Source organism: Neophocaena asiaeorientalis, unplaced genomic scaffold (assembly GCF_003031525.2).
Source record: "Neophocaena asiaeorientalis asiaeorientalis breed wild unplaced genomic scaffold, Neophocaena_asiaeorientalis_V1.1 scaffold130, whole genome shotgun sequence".
NCBI lineage: Eukaryota > Metazoa > Chordata > Mammalia > Artiodactyla > Phocoenidae > Neophocaena > Neophocaena asiaeorientalis.
Window position 1 is genome coordinate 11,856,287 of NW_020173397.1, and position 19,906 is coordinate 11,876,192.

At 35.7% G+C, this 19,906-nt stretch overlaps 1 protein-coding gene across 2 annotated transcripts in view; it reads left to right on the plus strand.

Annotated features, from left to right (window-relative positions):
- The first annotated feature begins 1,339 nt into the window (after positions 1–1,339).
- TMF1 (TATA element modulatory factor 1) overlaps positions 1,340–19,906 on the plus strand; it is a 29,550-nt gene continuing 10,983 nt past the window's right edge. The window contains exons 1-9 of one of the 2 annotated variants that reach the window (XM_024747005.1): positions 1,340–2,282; positions 4,747–5,951; positions 7,679–7,782; positions 8,433–8,559; positions 10,855–10,960; positions 15,166–15,308; positions 15,685–15,851; positions 16,149–16,305; positions 19,672–19,764. In XM_024747005.1, coding sequence (XP_024602773.1) covers positions 2,141–2,282; positions 4,747–5,951; positions 7,679–7,782; positions 8,433–8,559; positions 10,855–10,960; positions 15,166–15,308; positions 15,685–15,851; positions 16,149–16,305; positions 19,672–19,764 — 2,244 coding nt within the window. In that variant the 5' untranslated portion in view covers positions 1,340–2,140. The remainder of the gene's footprint in view (positions 2,283–4,746; positions 5,952–7,678; positions 7,783–8,432; positions 8,560–10,854; positions 10,961–15,165; positions 15,309–15,684; positions 15,852–16,148; positions 16,306–19,671; positions 19,765–19,906) is intronic. The other variant, XM_024747004.1, reaches the window with a different exon arrangement.

Here is a 19,906-nt window from a genome sequence, read left to right on the forward strand (position 1 = left end):
AATAGGAAAATTTTATGGTACTTGAATTAATATTTTAGCCACAATAAGTATCTACTGATTTAATTTTCTCTAACATAATAAGGTAATGAAATGGAATGACTATTTTTATATTAACGCCTCTTAAAATGCTTTTTTCCCCCTCCTAAAGGACTAAGGCTTAAAACAAAATTAAGCATAAATACTGAAAATGAGTTTTAGTATCTTAGTGTGGGAACATGTCGTACATGTTCTCTGTTTTTGACTTGGATGGCAGTTTTCTATTTAAAAGCTTTATGATTACATGTCAGTGGGTTAAATTTTCATTTATTTTTATTTCTAGCTCTATATTGACAAATAATTTGTTTCATTATAAAATCATATGGCGTGGGCTTCCCTGGTGGCGCAGCGGTTGAGAGTCCGCCTGCCAATGCAGGGGACGCGGGTTCGTGCCCCGGTCCGGGAAGATCCCACATGCCATGGAGCGTCTGGGCCTGTGAGCCATGGCCGCTGAGCCTGTGCTCCAGCAGGGGCTACAGCACATTTTTTTTTAAAAAAAAAAAAAAAAAAATCATATGGCGTAAATGTATATGCTTTCCTTTAAAGTTACAGGTTCAGTTTACAGGTGCTATATACAGGTGCTACAATAATTCTCAAAGTAGCCTTGTGAGAAGGTGATAATATCTTCATCTGAGAGCTGAATAGTTTTAGAAAGTTTAGGTCATTTACCTCAAGCTATCCAATTAGAAGTCTTGGAACAGGGAGGGATTCCAAGCCTAACCTGACCTCCTCTTCAGGCTACTTAGCTAAGCTGTTTGAAATTACCTGAGTTACTTAGTACTATTGTGTACATTACTAAATTGTAAAAGTTTCAATATGCAAATTTTTGCAGAAGTTAGATAAAATCATCAGAAGGTCATAACTTCTCAAGGGCAGAGTTTAAATCTGGCTATAAATAATTCCTTTATGGCATGGTTCCTTGCAGTGTGGTAAAATACTTAAGTGTAGGGGAAACAGGTGAGGTAAATAACCACATTAGGAAGAGTGTATTTAGAATAGTGGGGTCTGTGACATATTGAAGTGAAAATTATTAGTCAGAAGTGGCAACTGCTGCAGCTGACTGTTGCATGTTGGTGTACATATTTTTCAAAATCAGCTGGATGTCTGGATTTTTCTGTGAAATCTGGTTTTTAAATGTTGGTAGAATTTTAATATTATGGGGGCCAAACCAAACAGCTGCTGACTAGATTAGGAAGGCCACCAATTTGATTTGTTCGAAGAGCACATGCAAAAAAGTTGTATTTTAAATAATATGCACAGTACATATTAAGAGTAATAGTTTTAATGCTTCCCAGGTTTGTTTTGACTGAGGCCGACAGTGGACCTGTATCTTAAAGGGGAGATTGTGCCCTTGTCCTGATTTCTCGTTACTGTGGAAGACGGCTTTTTACTTGCTTGCATCAGATGGGCTGGATCAGGTCCTTTCATACGATGCCCGGTAGTTTTAGACAGACCCAAACCCAGAGTTCCTTCCTAAGGCCAAGTTGAGACATAACTGATTAACAGAGGAGAGGCTAAATAAGAGAAACGCAAGACCCAAACTTCCCTGTTCAATTATTGCTGGCAAGGCTCTAGCTCTTAATACAAGAGCTATTTTCCAGGAAGGAACTCATTTCAGAACTCGCATATTCCTCCCGGAGGAATCAGCCCCTGCTGATATAGCCACAGAATTCCTCCCAGGGCTGACAGTCGCCGCACTACGTCTGGAATCAGTTTCGATAGGAACCGTTCCGCGTTCCTCCATAACTACGGGCAATCCTGGACCCCAGGAAGTGACGTCAATGTTCTTCGGTTCTTCCGTCTACCGGCGGAACTTTGGGCTCCGGGACTTGCCGGTTGTGTACGTGGAAGCAGCCAGCGCCTGCGCAGTCTGAGCCTTTCGTTTCATGTGAGGAAAACGCTGAGGGTAACGTCTCCGGCTTGGGGAAGACCTGCGGGGTCATGGCTCCCCGCTGACAGGGCCCGCCGAGTGGAGAAGGGGGCGAGGCTTTCCGTGGACCCTCCGCCGGGTCTGCGGCAGTCGACTTGTCCCGCGGCCTTATAGTTCGGTGCTGCCGCCGCCGCCGCCGCCGCCGCCGCCGCTGGCGGCGGCTGAGGAGGGGATATGAGCTGGTTCAACGCCTCCCAGCTCTCCAGCTTCGCCAAGCAGGCCCTGTCTCAGGCCCAGAAGTCCATCGACAGGGTCCTGGACATCCAGGAAGAGGAGCCGAGCGCCTGGGCCGAGACCATTCCGTACGGAGAGCCGGGTAAGGGCGCGAGCGGCGGCGTCACTGCGCTCCCGCGGGCTTCTTTTCCGAGACCGACAGGTGAAGCGGCGGGGGTGGGGGAGTGGGGGCTCCCGCCTCGCTGAGCGACGGACTTAATGATCAAGTCCTGGTCCCCAGCCCGGCCCCAAACCCTGCTCTGGCCTCTCAGTTGATCTTTGCTCTAGTCCCGAGGGAGAACCCAGCCCTGGGTCCTTCCTTGCCCGTGGCCCCGGGTGGGGACTGACGGGGACCTGATTCGGTGGTCGTGGCCCCGCGCCCTCCCTCCACGTCGACCGCATCACAGGCCCTCGAACCCGGGCCGGCTGCGCGCTCGGGACGCTGTCCGAGCCCAGTATCGGAATCAGTCCGCGGGGACGGGAAGAACAGTTGCGAACACTTAGCGGGTGCTGCGCGCCTCCTGGGTTCTGTATGGCCGTCTCTCCTGAAACAGCTCCTCGAGTTCTGGCGCTGCCCTCCGTGGTGCAGAGACGGCGCGGCCCGTTCCTCTGGGCCACTCCTCCCGCGGGAGGGTCTGGCGGGGGCGCGGCCCGCGAGTTCGGGTCGCGTCGCGGTCTAGCCTCCAATAGTCTCGTCTCTCTTTCTCAAGAGTCCCTGGGCTTCACTTTTCAGGGATCTTCAGCTGCTTTTAGCTCTAAGTCTAAGCAACAGTTTCTCCTTTTTGGTGTGTGGGGTGCAGATTGGCCCGACTTTGGGGTTGTGAATCTCTGGGAGAAAGAATAAGTTATTCCTGACTACTCCTTTCTGGTTTCTTTTCCTCATTTTATGTCTTTGAGAAGTCAGGACCTAAATTTGAGGTGCATCGTTTTAAGATATTTTGGCTCATGTGTTTATGTCACCATCCTGTTACTTTTTCCAAGATGTTATAGGATCTTGGTGGAAGGAGCTCCACTTCCTTTTTTCAGGCTACCCCACGTTTTGAATGTCTTAACTGTAAAAGAGACAGAATATAAGTTGTAAATGTAAGGATACTCCTTTTATGAAATCTGGGGCTCGAATCCTGCTCTATAATTCTTTTTTTTTTAAAATAAGTTATCCAGAATAGACTTAGGTTTTAGTGAAATGCCATAAATGTTGACTGATAACCTATGTTTTACGTCGCCGTCACTCAGAGATGACCAGTTTTCATAATGGAGTGATTTAAGTGGATATCACATAACCCTGCGATTTATATAAAACTTTCTCCAACAGGCACATTTGACTTCTGTCATTCGTTGCCATGACAATAATTAATCAGCAGATTTTATTTTGTTTGTTCCTTTGTGTCTTCTTTTGTTTTTCTCCCTTTTTCCACCGTTCTGGTATACTGAACAAATGGATGTAAAACTGTATCCCCAAGCTAAAATTGCCTAGTTATCTCCGAAGTCATATTAAAGGATAGAATTTAGTGTTGGGCTTGTTAGCTTTTAGGAGCTTTTAGGTACTTGTGCTCTGCCCACCAGCTTTTAAGTGTTTGGGGTTTGTGATGATTCTGCTCAGCCACTTTTGAATTTAGAAATGGAAGAAATTTTTTTAAAGAAATGCTTTAAGTATTTTAGCAAATATGCCATTTTTTGTTTATCATCGGGTTTTTCAGTAACATATTATTTGTATGACTGATAGAATTACCTTTTTTGCCCAGAAGATGGTTATTTTCTCCCTAGCGTTTTAAAAAAAAATCCTAGTGTAAACTGCTATCTTTGTCAAAAAGCAATAATTGAAAAAAAATGTGCATTTTTGAAATTCATATGACCTTCTATAATTGCTAACATAATTTGGAATTTAGCGAGAGAACAAAACTTTCTCAGAGTAGGTTTGGAGAGTGGGACTTGGAGAATGGGCTTGTCATTAAGCGGATGAAAATGAATTTGCCCTTTAGAAGTTACTGTTCCCATCAGTTTACTTTGATCTTTGAAAAAGGACATTTGTCACCAGTATTTTGGGTTCAGTTTTTGAGTGTTGCCATCTGTCTAGCTGATAACTATGTTTTATCATTGATATTACAAGAATAAAATTAACTAATGGAACTAATTGTATAGAAGGTAGATTCTATTTGCCATGACTACACATGAACTGTAAGTGAAGATACTGCCCATTATTATGAGATGCATCATATGTATCTTGGACTTAGCATTGGTTATTAACACATACCATTACTTCATTAATTTGTTGTAGGAGGGAATAACATACTTGCTTCTGGTAGGCCAGCTTCAATCTAGTCTTTCAGCTTTGCTCCTAGGTCCTCTTGGCAGATGCACAGCAGTTTTCCTTTTTAAGGCCCAAAGTTAAACGATGAACTAATTAATTACGTAGTAAGCAAGGACTTCAACATGTCCAAATTACGGGTTGTATTCTGTAGGGTTTTAAAAAAACGTTTATATTGACTTACAGTAATGATTGTAATTTAAATGCTTTATATATAGGTATATTTTTTTATTTTTTAATATATATATATTTTTTGTCAAAGGAATAAGTCCCCCTGTCAGTGGAGGATGGGATACTTCAACCTGGGGGTTAAAATCCAACACTGAACCTCAGAATCAACCGGTAGCCTCTCCTAAAGCAATTACAAAGCCAGTTCGAAGAACTGTGGTAGATGAATCTGAAAATTTCTTCAGTGCCTTTCTCTCTCCCACCGATGTCCAGACCATTCAGAAGAGTCCAGTGGTATCAAAACCACCAGCTAAATCACAGCGACCAGAAGAAGAAGTGAAAAGCACCTTACAGGAGTCCTTGCACGCTGGACAGTCAAGAACAACTGAAGCCGCTGAGTCGAAAGTAGAAGACTCTCCTCCATTTGTATCGGGGGAAACTCTGGCAGCCAGTACTCTGTCTCCTAAAACTGAGGGCAAGCATGAAGAAACTCTTAATAAAGAATCTGATACAAAGGTGTCAGCAGTACATTTGAAAGTATCTGAAAGTATAATTCATGTGAAAACAACTAGGGAAAATGTATCTAATATGCCTACACAGCCTCTCACAGCGGAAACAAAGGACATGGCTTTGGAACCTAAGGAGCAAAAACATGAAGACAGACAGAGCAATACACCTTCTCCTCCCGTTAGTACCTTCTCATCAGGTACTTCTACCACTAGTGATATTGAAGTTTTAGATCATGAAAGTGTAATAAGTGAGAGCTCAGCAAGCTCGAGACAAGAGACTACAGATTCAAAATCAAGTCTGCACTTGATGCAGACATCCTTTCAGCTTCTCTCAGCATCTGCTTGTCCTGAATATAATCGTTTAGATGATTTCCAAAAACTCACTGAGAGTTGCTGCTCATCTGATGCTTTTGAAAGAATAGACTCGTTTAGTGTACAGTCATTAGATAGCCGTAGTGTAAGCGAAATCAATTCAGATGATGAATTGTCAGGCAAGGGGTATGCTTTAGTACCTATTATAGTTAATTCTTCAACTCCAAAGGCTAAAACAGTTGAATCTGTTGAAGGAAAACCTGAAGAAGCAAATGAAACATTAATTATGCCCACTGAAGAAACAGAAATGGAAGAAAGTGGACGAAGTGCAACTCCTGTTAACTGTGAACAGCCTGATATCTTGGTTTCTTCTACACCAGTAAATGAAGGGCATACTGTCCTAGACAAGGTGGCTGACCAGCCCGAAGTTCCTGAAAGTGAGCCAGAAGCACTTTCTGAGAAGGAAGATGTATTCAAGGTAACTATAGGAAGTGGAAGGGGATTTTTTGATGTGCTTTTCAGAGATTAAATCATTGGTTTATTTTTAATATTCCGTGATGCCTAATGGTTTGTACTGATTAAAAAAGACAGGCATTTTGCATTTAAGTATGGTGTTAAGGATCTTAAACTTGAAGAATTATTGATGCTAAATTATTTGAAATTTCTCGAAGACAAGTATGGTAGCATAAGTTGATAGTTCAGTATAACTAAGCATAAAAAAGTTTCCATCTTAGGCCTTTACTGTTGAGTCCTTATCACCTTAATATTCTCTTTTGCTGGACTCATTAATTTATTAGTTTGCAAGGGACTGTCTTCTTATGTAAACAGATACCTTCACCTCTTTTGCAGATAAGGTGCTCAAACAAATCTAAATATTATATGATTTTTCTTATATCGAAAATATTTTGCATGTTCACATTATTTGTAGCAAATCTTGAATGAAAAATTTGGTCTCAGATCATTGATGTTTTTCTGTTGTTAATTGCTTGTTCGTTTTTTATGTTGTTTTTGATATTTCCTACTGATAGCTATCTTAAATGAATAAGAAAGGGAAATGTCCAAGGATCAAAAGTGTTGTTTAGGAATGACAAATTGCTTTCACCTAATATGTAAAAAAGGAAAGTGGTGTAAATTCTTTAAGTCACAGTTTTCGTTTTTCCTATGAATTTTAGGTGTAGAAATTGAGTTGGATCTGCCATCTTTAATAGACTCTTCTGAGATACAGGATATCTTGAAGAAATGTCCTCTAAGTGTCATGTATTGAATTATTTAAAGTAAAAAAAGTGCCACATTCTGTTACCTAGGTTTAATATTATTCACAAACAAAATGCCATGCTCTAGCTATAATAGCAGTTTGAATTCCTAGAAACCAACACTATTTATTATTAATAATATATTTTTGAACCATTGTTAGAAGGTAAGTGATTTCTAAGTTAATCTAGACCTAAATCAGGTAAGACTTAATTTATTTATTTTTTAGTACAAAAGGCACCATTCCTCCCCTCATGCACAAGTGTATCACTGCTTCAGCAGGACCTAAGGAATAAGATAGTCTAACCATCCCTTTTTGCTTAGCTTTATACTAATATATTCTGGTGATTTAAAAATTATATGCCTATCGATTTTCTAAAGTTAATTTCATTTTTTAAATGCAATGTATCATGCTAAAAATGTTGCGTGTTACATGTTTGGGTTGAAGAATAATATGGAGAAACAAACACTTGTATATCCAGTACCCAGATAAGATAGAGAACATTAGTAGAAGCTTTGAAGCCCCTCTTTGATCTTTTTGATTGCATCTCATCTCCCTTCCTTTTTTAGTGGTCATGTACACTCTTCCCACATTTTTGCTATTGCAAACGAATTGCTGTAAATGTTTTCTCCTCTGAGGTACACCTAAAAGTAGAATTTTCTACATGAAGGGGTATGTAGATCTTTAACTAGATATTGCTTAACTGTTTTCCAAAGCGTTTTACCAAACTACCAACTAGGTGGTTGTAGTACTAATTTATACCCTCCTACCCACTCTGTGTGAGTTCTTGATGTTCTATGTCTGCTGTGTTCCCAGTTTTGTTTTTAATTCTTTTTATGAGATAATGCTGTTTTATTAATTGCAGTGATTTGGCGGCCTTTACTTTTTCACCTGCATGTAAAAATGGTCGTTTAAAGTTGAATGTTGGACTTTTGTGTATTCTTCTTATCCAGACAGTTGAATTTCTGAATGAGAAACTGGATAAAAGGGAAGCTCAGTTATTATCTCTTAGTAAAGAAAAAGCACTTCTAGAAGAAGCTTATGATAATCTGAAAGAGTAAGTACTTTACAAATGTGAGTAATTTTACACATTTTGTAGTGGTCCATACACTTGGTTATTACTTAAGAATGTTTTTTAAGTTAAAATGTTTTATATTTTAAGTTGTTTATAATTATTGAGAATTGAATGGTATTTCCATTCCACCCTTAGAGATTACTTTTCGCCTCAAATTATCTTACTCTTTTACCACTGGCACTGAAGAGAGGTGTTTTGCAAAACAAAAACAAAAAAACCTCTTCCCTTTTGTTATTAATAATCTATTAGTATTAGAGATTTAAAAGGTATATTTAGAGAAAACTGAGATTATAGTTTTAAAAAATACTGAGTACTAGTTTGCTTTAAGGAGCTGATTAGTAAAATGTGACACAATTAAGATTTAACAGTGAAAAGTTTTAGTTACCTTTTTGTAATTTTTACACATCATGTATTGGTGACATTTTCAATTTCTAATGGGTTTTCTTTGAAGTGTTTTAAAATAAATTAAGCAGGTAATTTTTCTCTTAAAAGTTAACAGGCCTAAAATTAATCTATTTTAGTAAAGTGTATGTTGAAGAGAATGTTAGTTTTTTTTTTGCAAACTGAACTCAGCTGTTAACTTTAGAATATATAAACAAGTATTTTCAGTCTCAGTATTATTTTAAATTTAGTGAAATGATCAGAGTGAAAGAAGAGAGCAGCAGCATTTCTTCCTTGAAAGATGAGTTTACTCAAAGAATTGCAGAAGCAGAAAAGAAAGTTCAGCTAGCCTGCAAAGAGAGAGATGCTGCTAAAAAGGTAATGGAAGTTTAAAATAATACTAAATAAACTCTACAGAGACATATTTTTTTGAGGAATGCATTATTATTTTGGTATGGGAAAAAAGAAGTAAGATTAAAAAGGATACCATGTAGTATATTAACACTTAAATTTTAGATTTTTCGCACCTCTAGGATTACAGACTTTTGATACTTTGAAAAAAATCTAAGCCAGTATTTGTATAATTTATGTGTAAGTCCTTGCAAGATATATAGCAAGGATCTTGGGAATAATTTTTATAAATGATAAGTCCATCAAAATAAAAATAAATAACACTTAAATCTAAATGGCACTCTATAAATTTTAAAAATCACCATTACTCTCATTTGTTATTTTTCCCTTCTGCTTCAAATATATATATATATATATACACACACACACACACACACACACACACACACACACACATACATACATATATATATACTCCTTCAAGTCAAAGTAATTTTAAAATAAAAATTCCTAATGATTAGTGACATCGAATATTAGCATAAAATGTTGATTTATCCTAATGTAGGATTTCTCAACCTCAGCACTACTGACATTTTGGGCTGGATAATTTTATATTGTATGGGACTGTCCTGTGCATTGTAGGGTATTTACCAGCATCCCAGGCCCCTACCTACAAGAAGCCAGTATCACCCTTCCCTCCTCAACCCCAACCTAATCCCCCCTCAGTTGTGATAATTGAAAATGTTGCCACACATTGCCAAATGTCCCCTTGGGGGCAAAATTGCTCCTGATTGGGAACTATTTGTTCTAATTCTTATAATTTGGAACAGTTGGCTGTTTCAGATATTGGTAACCAATTAAGGTTAGTAATTATTGCTTGTATCCCACGTATTATAGCATTTCTCAGTATATGCCCTTGTGAGGTTGTTTTCTCCCTTCTTGATGAATGTCAATGTTAATATTTATAATTTTTCTCTATATATTCTTACAGAAAAGAAATATGATATACTTCTATCTGCTTGGTTGCTTTAATTAGCAACTTTAATTAGTATCATTTTAGACACTAATAATAACCTGAGACTATCTAACCAACTTAACTCTTCGTGTTCTTGCTCTATTCCATCTGAATACAGTACAAAAAGTAGATTTTAAGTAATGTTTGTCTTCTGTAGTACACTTTGAATTATAGATCTAAAATAGATCTAAACCATTAATTATAGCTGGAAAAAACTTGGGTCCTACGTTTTAACACATTTTATGTGTACTGCCATGTATGAACCCCCTACTTAGGATCCATAGGAAATTCAAAGGTGAATTTAATTACCTTAAGTGAAGAGTTTGCTTTTCTACTGTTGGGAGACAAATAATGTCAACAAATGTATAGTAGTAGGCAGTTGAATAAGCACTTTGAAATGGTATCATGGAGGATGAATTCTGATCAGAGGAACTGAGGAAGATTTCATGGAAGACATGACATTCTTAACTGGACCTTGATGGATGAAATTTTGACGGTTGGAAATGGACATCAATGTTGTGGGTAGTTCAGAGCATGGGCTTTAAAGATTCACAGGCCTGGGTTTAAGTTATAACTCTATGACTTTATAGCTCTCTGACCTTCAGAGTTTACTCAAGGTTCTTAGTCTTAGTTTTCTTATTTGTGTAGTTGAATAGTACAAGTGCCTCCCTCCCAGGATTGTTGGAAGGATTAAATGATAATGGATACAAAGCATGGTTTAAATACCTAATAAATGTTAGTTTATTTTAGCTATTTTTAGTTTCAGAGCATTATAAAAACCAAGTTTAAAATCATAGGACACTTTTCATATCACCATACTTCTCCATTGTAGTTTTAAAAGATAAAATATCTTAACATGTTTCTGCTGAATCTCTGCTTTATTAAAGTCGATCGAACCTTATGAAATTATGTTTTTTCTCTCAGTTCACAACATGTTTGTAAGTGCAGTGAGTGTCAGATGAGGAAAAGGAATACAGTGAAAAATGGAGATATACTAATTGAATGTTTCAAAAATAATGCTTAACCTGTAGAAAATATGTGTAGAGATACTCAAAAAGAGTATATTGTAAGTTAACTTCTCATTTCCATTTCCATATTAAAACCTGTTTATGTCTGAATTCAGGTCTATGTCATTTTCAAAGTTGTTCACTTTTAATTAACCAAGGTAATATAAACTCAGGTTAACAGTACAAAACTTATGGATTCTTATTGAGAATGTGAGTATTTGGATATGGAAAAAAATTGAAAAATATGCCCAGAATGAGAGTAATGCTTTATGTTACTCATATTCCTTCTTTTTTAATTAGGAAATCAAAAGTATAAAAGAAGAACTTGCTACTAGATTAAATAGTAGTGAAACGGCAGACCTTTTGAAAGAGAAAGATGAGCAGATCCGAGGGTTAATGGAAGAAGGTACGTAAAATATTTAGTTGGTTATGAAAAATATTGTGAGAACAGGAAGATACCACGTGACTAGCTGCTGCTTCCTAATGAAAAAATATTGGAAGCAAGAACGGTTTGGGCTTAAACCTCAGAAATGGTAGGCAACAATTCATGGAAGAATGGGGAGCAAGATGTAGAGAGGTAGAGGTATAATGTATGTAGCTTTTTGTTTCTAGGGAGGTAAAAAAGTAACTCCTTGAGAAATAGAATTTTGTGCTTCCCTAAGAAAGCTTCTAACAGGTTTTAGAGCCCTCTTTTAAACCAAGATATTTGAAAGTTATAATTCTGGAGTTTATATAGTATCTGAATCTCTAGCTTGGGTACTATGTGCTATCATTTTATTGTTCTGGCATTTGATAGTGAATTTTTTCTCACATTCATGTTTTAATTTTTTAGTTATTAAGTACTTTCTCTATGAAAAGATTCATAAATAACAGGGTTATGAAAATTAAAGATTCTTCATGAGATAAAACATTACAGTTGGACATTGAATTAATTTCTTTCTGTAATGTCATAGGAAAGAAGGTAGTTTTGGAAAGGATGGTTAAATAAATTTTTCTTTTTCTTAAAGTTTTTTAGTTATAAGAGTAATGCTTGCTACTTGCAGAAAATTTTGAAGTTATAGGAAGTATATGAAGAAATAAAAAATAGATCATAATTCAATTTTATAAGGAAATATTAATTTCTTCTAGTTCCTTTTTAATGCATTTTATTACATTTTTAAACATAATTAAGATCATACATCTAATTTGCAGTGTTCTTTCTTTTATATTTCCCTATGCTGTTAAATGTTTTGATACCATTATTAATGGCTGTGTTAAAGTCCATTGTATGGATATACTATAATTTGTTTTACTCTTCCTAAGGTTATACATTTATTTCTAAAATGTTAATATTACAAATAGTAGTGGGATGAACATTTCTGTACTTAAATCACTGCACTTAAGTGAATTTCCAGAGTAAGTGTTTGAGGACAATTGGAAATAATCACTTCATTTGAAAAAGTTAGTTTTACCCAATTGTTCTTTTTCATTTATTCAGCTAATATTTAACAGTTAATATGTCAGATATTGTGTTTGATATAGTAATAAATATGACACATTCCCTGTCCTTTAGGAACTTATAGTTTAATGAGAGGGAAATATAGGTACACAGATAATTATAAAGCAATCTTAGCACTAAAATACATGAAACACATAATTGTATCTCAAGACATCTTGCAGTCAGATACTGTCTTGTGTTACAACATTAGAGACTGAGGGGACAGCTAAGTACATGGTTTCATAATTTAAAAAATTATTAAGAATATTAATATCAAATTTCACTTCGTTGGAATTTACTAATTTAATCAGGGAGTGAGCTGATGTTTTCTTTTGCTTAATGAACTTCTTTATAGAGAAAATAGAATGATTTCATCTATGGGTATATTCACATACTGCTTCTGTATACCCTAAAAGTATTTTTTAACTCAGAGCTGAAGAGCTGAAAGTCTCAAAGCTGAGAGTGCGTTACAGTGAGTAACTGATTACTTCATTACCTAGAGTCATCAACTGTTAACATCTAGCCACACCTCCTCCGTATCTCTCTGCAACGCATATACTACCCTTTTGCCAAACCACTTGAAAGTAGGTGACAGATATCATTCCACTCCTAAATTCTTTTTTTATCCAGCTTTATTGAGGTATAATTGAGAAATAAAAGTTGTATGTATTTAAGGAGTACAATGTGATTTTTTATATATGTATATATTATGAAATGATTACCACAATCAAGCTAATTAATGTATCAGTCACTTCACACACTTTGTGTCTGTGATGAGAACACTTTTAAGATCTACTCTTCTTAGCAAGTTATAGGTGTACCATACAGTGTTATTAACTTTAGCCATTATGCTGTAAATTAGACCTGTAGAACATATTCATCTTACATAATTGAAACTTTGTACTCCTTGACCAACATCTCCCCATTTCCGCCACCCACTAGCCCTTGGTAACCACCATTCTGTTCTCTGCTTCTACAAATTCAACTTTTTTATATTCCACATATAAATGAGATCATGCCATGTTTGTGTCTGGTTTATTTCATCCTCTAGGTTCATCCATGTTTTCACAAATGGCAAGATTTTTTTTTAAGCTAAATAATATTTTATTTATATCTATATCTATATTTATATCTTACCTATCTATCTATCTATCTATCTATCTATCTATCTATCTATATAGATCTATCTATCTGTATCGCATTTTCTTTATCCATTTATCCATCGACGGAAACTTAGATTGTTTCCATACCTGGGCTATTGTAAATAAGGCTGCAGTGAACAGGGTTGCAGATATCTCTTTGAGATACTGATTTCATTACTTTTGGATATATGTAGTCAGAAGTGGGATCAGTGGATCATATGATAGTTCTATTTTTAATTTTTTGAGGAGTCTTCATACTGTTATCCATAGTGGCTGTACCAATTTACATTGCCAACACTAATACACAAGGGTTCTCTTCACATCCTCTCCAGTATTTATCTTTTGTCTTTTTGATAATGGCTGTCCCAACAGGTGTGAGGTGACATCTCATTTTAGTGTTGATTTGCATTTCCCTGATGGTTAGTGGTGTTGAGCACCTTTTTGTATACCTGTTGCCCATTTGTATGCCTTTTTTGAGAAATGCCTATTCATGTCTTTAGCCCATTTTCAAAATTGGCTTAATTGTTTTTTTGCTATCAAGTTCTGTGATTTCTTACATATTTTGGTTATGAATCCCTTATTAGTGTGTAGTTTGCACATATTTTCTTCCATTCTTCATACTGTCTCTTCACTTTGTTGTTTCCTTTGCTGTGCAGTAGTTTTTTAGTTTGATGCAATCTCATATGTCTGTTTTTGCTTTTGTAGCCTATGCTTTTGGAATCATATCCAAAAAATAATTCCCAGGCCTTATGTCAGAAAGCTTTTCCCTTATGTTTTCTTCTAATAGTTTTACTGTTTCAGATCTTACATTTAAGTCTTCAGTCTATTTTGAGTTGATTTTTGTATATGATGTGTGATGGGGTACCATTTCATTTTTCTGAATATGCATATCCCAATACCGTTTATTGATGAGACTGTCCTTTCCTCATTGTGTGTTCTTGGCATCCTTGTTGAAGATCACTTGTCTGTAAATACGTGGATTATTTCTGGGCTCTCCATTTTGTTCCATTGGCCTATATGTTTGTTTTTATGCCAGTACCATACTGTTGATTACTGTAGCTTAGTAATATGTTTTGAAATACGGATATGTGATACCTCCAGCTTTGTTCTTGCTCAGGTTTACTTCAGCTATTTGAGGTCTTTTGCAGTTCCATTTGACTTTTAGGGTTGTTGTTTCTATTTTTGTGAAAAATACTGTTGGAATTTTGATAGGAATTGCATTGAATCTGTAGTCTACTCCTCTAATTCTTCAGTCTGCATCTCTCAAGGACAAGTACACTTTTTTCTTGACGAGCACAACATCATAATCACATCTATGAAAATCAGCATTAATTCAGAAGTGTATTCCAGCATGTATTGCATCATTTACCTCATCTCTAAAAATAACTCTCATACCTGGTTATTTGTTCTGCCCCAAAATCCAATCAAAGTTTGTTCATTGCATTTGGCCATTATGTTCTTTTAGTCTTCCAGCAATCTAGGATATCTTTTTCATGATATCAAAGATTTTGTAGAGTCCACTTGTCCCACTGAATGCCCCATGTTCAGGAATTTGTCACTTTCTTCATGATTAGATTCAGATCGGATTTCTAGTAAGAAATATAATAGGTGATATTGTGCACCTACCACTCCATCACATCAGTGGACTCATAATGTCAGGCTGTAGCACAATTAGTGATATCAAAACTGAATGTTTGGTTAAGATGGTGACCAGGTTTCTCTATTGTAAGAGCACATTTTTTTCCCTTTGTAATTTGTAATATGTGGGAGTGGTTCTTTAAGACTGTAAATATCCTGTTCCCACACCATCCTTCTACCTAGTAATTTTAGCATTCATGGCTTATGCTGTCCAAATCAGTTTAACATTGACTATTACAGCATTGTGATGTTTCAAATATTCTGTCATTTTATGTCACTGGTTAGTTAAAACATTCTATTCATATTCTTAGAGAATCATCATTATTTGAATTTATACTTTTTTGCCATTTCCAGGAGAAAAACTTTCAAAACAGCAGCTGCATAATTCTAACATCATTAAGAAATTAAGAGCTAAAGACAGAGAAAATGAAAATATTATTGCAAAGCTGAACAAAAAAGTTAAAGACCTAGAAGAAGAGTTACAACATTTAAAACAGGTGAATATTAACCATTCTCTGCATATATATATTGTTATTACTTCCAATATGAACATATGGCCAGGGTTTATAAAACATTTGGGATGATTTATTGAGGTATATCGTTTGGGAAGAATTTTCCAAGCAATTTAATAGTGAATGTTGGGACTTCCCTGGCAATCCAGTGGTTAAGCTGCCAGGCTTCCATTGCAGGGGGCGCCGGTTTGGTCCCCGGTCAGGGAACTAAGATATCACATACCCTGTGGTGTGGCCAAAAAAAAAAAAAAGAAGTGAATGTTAAGATTCTTCTTCGTTATTATAATACTTGAGATTCGTGGAATGCAGTTATTTCCTGTGGTGTTTTTTATTGAAAAATACCTTTGTTTTTATAATATAGGTCCTTGATGGCAAAGAAGAGGTTGAGAAACAACACAGAGAAAATATTAAGAAACTAAATTCTGTGGTAGAACGCCAAGAGAAGGATCTTGGCCGACTTCAAGTAGACATGAATGAACTTGAAGAAAAGAACCGAAGTATTCAAGCTGCTCTTGATAGTGCATACAAGTAAGAAAATGAACAAATGTGCAACTCGTTTAAAATCAGTTATCAGAACAGGATGTTGAAGAAACACTTTTTCCATTATCTGATCACTAGTAACGTTTATAAACTTACCTATATATGAACTTGTGACTGGTTAAAGCAAATTCGACAGAGAGTCCTCACTGTAGTCACTGCTTATTGTGTGGTGAACTCTTCCTCATTTTGTAGATCTCATGGAAATCTACCTGGAAACTTCATTAATATGGCCATGTAATTAACTATATTATTTTAACTTAAAAATCATCTATTTAATTTTTTTAGAGAACTTACTGATCTCCACAAAGCCAATGCTGCAAAGGATAGTGAGGCCCAGGAAGCTGCTCTAAGTCGTGAAATGAGAGCTAAAGAAGAACTTTCTGCAGCACTGGAGAAGGCCCAAGAAGAAGCCCGTCAGCAGCAAGAAACATTAGTGATTCAAGTAAGCATTAGATGAAAAATTAGTCTTCAAAATCTTTGTTTGTGCTTCTGCAAAATAAAGAATCTGTTAATTTGAATCAAACCTTATGTAGTGGCACATGTGTTACATTTTCTTTGTAATCCTGTTGGGCTCATTTTCTAAGAGTACTGGATTGTGCCAAGCTTAATCAATTGTGTGTTTTCTTAAACTGTTGTTAAAGTGATGCCTACATTATACCAGTATTGCTTACGTTTTGGGGGGAATTTCAGACTTATTTGAGAACACTATGAAATCTAGGGATGTTCTTACCAGGGAAATGCACGAATGCAGATAAATACTAAACATTGCATATAATTTCAGGAGAATCTGTTTAACTCCTGAGCTTATTCATAGCATCTGTGGGAGTCCATGGACCTCAAATGAAGGAAGAAAACCAACATTTGTCAGGCTTTGTCTTATAAAATCATCATTTGATAGATATTTGGGTTATTTACACTTGTAAATTTTACTTATTTATTTTTATTGAGGTGTAGATTGATGTACAATATTATGTAAATTTCAGGTGTACAACATAGTAATTCACAATTTTTAAAGGTTATACTCCATTTTTAGTTATTATCAAATATTGGCTATATTCCCTGTGTTGTACAATATATCCTTGTAGCTTATTTATTTTATACATAGTAGTTTGTACCTCTTAGTCCCCTATTTCTAATTTTCTCCTCCCCACTTCTCTCTTCCCTCTGATAACCACTAGTTCTTTAAATCTGAGTCTGTATCTTTTTTGTTATATTTACTAGTTTGACAATTTTTTAGATTCCACATATAAATGATATTATACAGTATTTGTTGTTCTCTGACTTATGTTACTAATCATCCATGTGGTTGCACATGGCAAAATTTGAGTCTTTTTTATGGCTGAGTAATATTCCACTACATATATACCACATACTATGTATGTATACACACACACACCATATATATATATATATATATATATGTATGTATATATCTCCATTCATCTGTTGATGGACACTTAGGTTGCTTCCATATCTTGGCTATTGTAAATAATGCTGCTGTGCACATTGGGGTGCCTGTATCTTTTCAAATTAGTGTTTTCATTTCCTTTGGATATATACCCAGAAGTCTTTACACTTTTTGGTTATTATGGATAATACTGCTATAAACATTAATTTACAAATTTTTGTGTGAACACATATTTTAAATTCTCTTAGATATATACCCTTGGGTCGTATGGTAATCCTTTGTTTAACTTTTTCGGGAACTATCAAACTTTTCCACAGCTGCTGAACTATTTTATGTTCCCACCAACCATGTATGAGGGTTTCACTTTCTCTACATTCTTGCCAGTATTTGTCATTGTCTTTTTTTTTTTTTTTTCATTATAGCCCTTTTAGGGGTGTAAAATGGTATCTGAGTGTGGTATTGATTTACATTCCCTTAATGATTAATGATGTTGAGCACCTTTTTATGTGCTTATTGACTATTTATGTATCTCCTTTGGAGATATTTATTTAAATGTTTAAATCCTTTGTCCATTTTTTATATTACCTTTTTATTGTTCATTTGTAAGAGTTCTTTATATATTCTGCATATTCGACCCTTATCAAATGTAGGATTTGCAAATATTTTCTCCCATTCTGTAGGTTGTCTTTCACTTTCTTCATAGTGTCCTTTGATACACAAAAGTTCAATAAATTTTGATGAAGTCCAGCTTACCTATTTTTTCTTTTGTTGCTTGTGCTTTGGGCATCGCATTTAAGAAACTGTTGCCTAATTCAACATCATGCAGGTTTTCACGTGTTTCTTTCTACAGTTTTTATAGTCTTAGTTCTCACATTTAGATCTTTTACATGTGGATATCAAATTGTTCCAGCACTACTTGTTGAAAAGACTATTCTTCCCTCATTGACCTCAATGCACTTTTGATTTAATTTCACAGGGATATGTAAAGCATTTACATGATTCCAAAGTGTGAAAGCTGTATAACAAAATATATTAAGATAACATTTACTTCCAACTTAGCCCCTCCCTATTCCCTTTCTTTGCTTGTAAATAACCATTTTATTAGTGTTTCTATTTGTAAATGCAAGAAAACATACATACTTACATTTACTTATATACACCCCACATATATATACATACCTACACGTATACACACATTTGTTTGTATCGCTCTCATCCTTCCTACATAAAATATAGTTTACTATTGATACTGTTTTATAGCTTGCTTTACTTACCTAATAAAACATCCTGGTGATCATTCCATGGTAGAGCATAGAGCTTTTTAAAAAATTCCTTTTTATAGTTCTATAGTATATCATTGTGTGAATATACCATTCAGTCAGTTCCTATTAATGGATGTTTGGGTTGTTTCCGATGTTTTGCTGTTGTAAATTACACCATGGTCCTTGTACTTCTGCCACTCCCTCCCTGGGATAGATAAAAATATTAATATTTTAAATTAAAAGTACTCGAACGTAATAACAAAAAATTGGGGGAATGGGAGCTAGAGAGTATATGGGGTTACCATTCAAAAAATCATCACCTTTTACAAGTCCTGCCAGTTTTGTGTATTAACTTCTTGTCCTTATCTTCATGTACATATTTCTTATAATTGATATATATATATATAATTTTATAGTTTTTTCATTTAAGATTAAGCTGTACATTTCTGCATGGTTTTTATGTTCATTTTAATTTTTATTGGGTATATTAATGCATCCACATTTACAAAAATAAATGACTGCTAATAGATATTAACAATATTTCTTGTTTCGTTTGTTTTTGTTAGTCTAGCTCACAGTGTAGAGAACATCTTTGTATGTTTACAGATCTGCTTCCATAGAATAAATTATCAGGACTAGGACGATCAGATGAAAGAATGTAAGAAGTTTGATGATTATGTTGCCATAACGCTTTCCAAAAAGGCTGTAGCAGTTTACAACCTGTGCAGCTGTGTATGAATATAGCAGCTAGATTTTATAGCTCATATAGCTCCTATCACATCCTGCATTAAACTGCGAACGTTTATGGATGCATTGTCTTTCCTCCTATATTGTATGGCAGTGGCTGGGCCTTGTACATACTTACATGCTTTGTGTGTGTGTGTGTGTGTGTGTGTGTGTGTGTGTGTGTGTGTGTGCGCGCGCCTTATCGAGCTTTCCTAAATACATATTGAATACATATGGCTCGGGGATTGCCTGAAGAATGGGATGTGGTAATCATACGTAAAAGCTCATTGGATAGTGAAGAGTATTATACATGAACAGTTAGTCAACACAATACAAAATATGTAGTTAGCAGGAAGTTATAGATAATATTGTGATATTGGTTGTGATAGTGTTGTTGGTTCTCCTAATACAGGTCGGGGACCTTAGGCTGGCACTGCAACGTGCAGAACAAGCAGCTGCCAGAAAAGAGGATTATTTACGTCATGAGATCAGTGAACTCCAGCAGGTACTGTCAGAGTTTCCCTAAACACAAATCTGAGATGCGTTTTTCAAGAAATACAAAATGACTCAGTGGGATAATGTTCTTAGAGTTGAGAAGATTTCTCCCATACTTATCATTTGCTGTATTTTTGTGGCTTATGTGAATA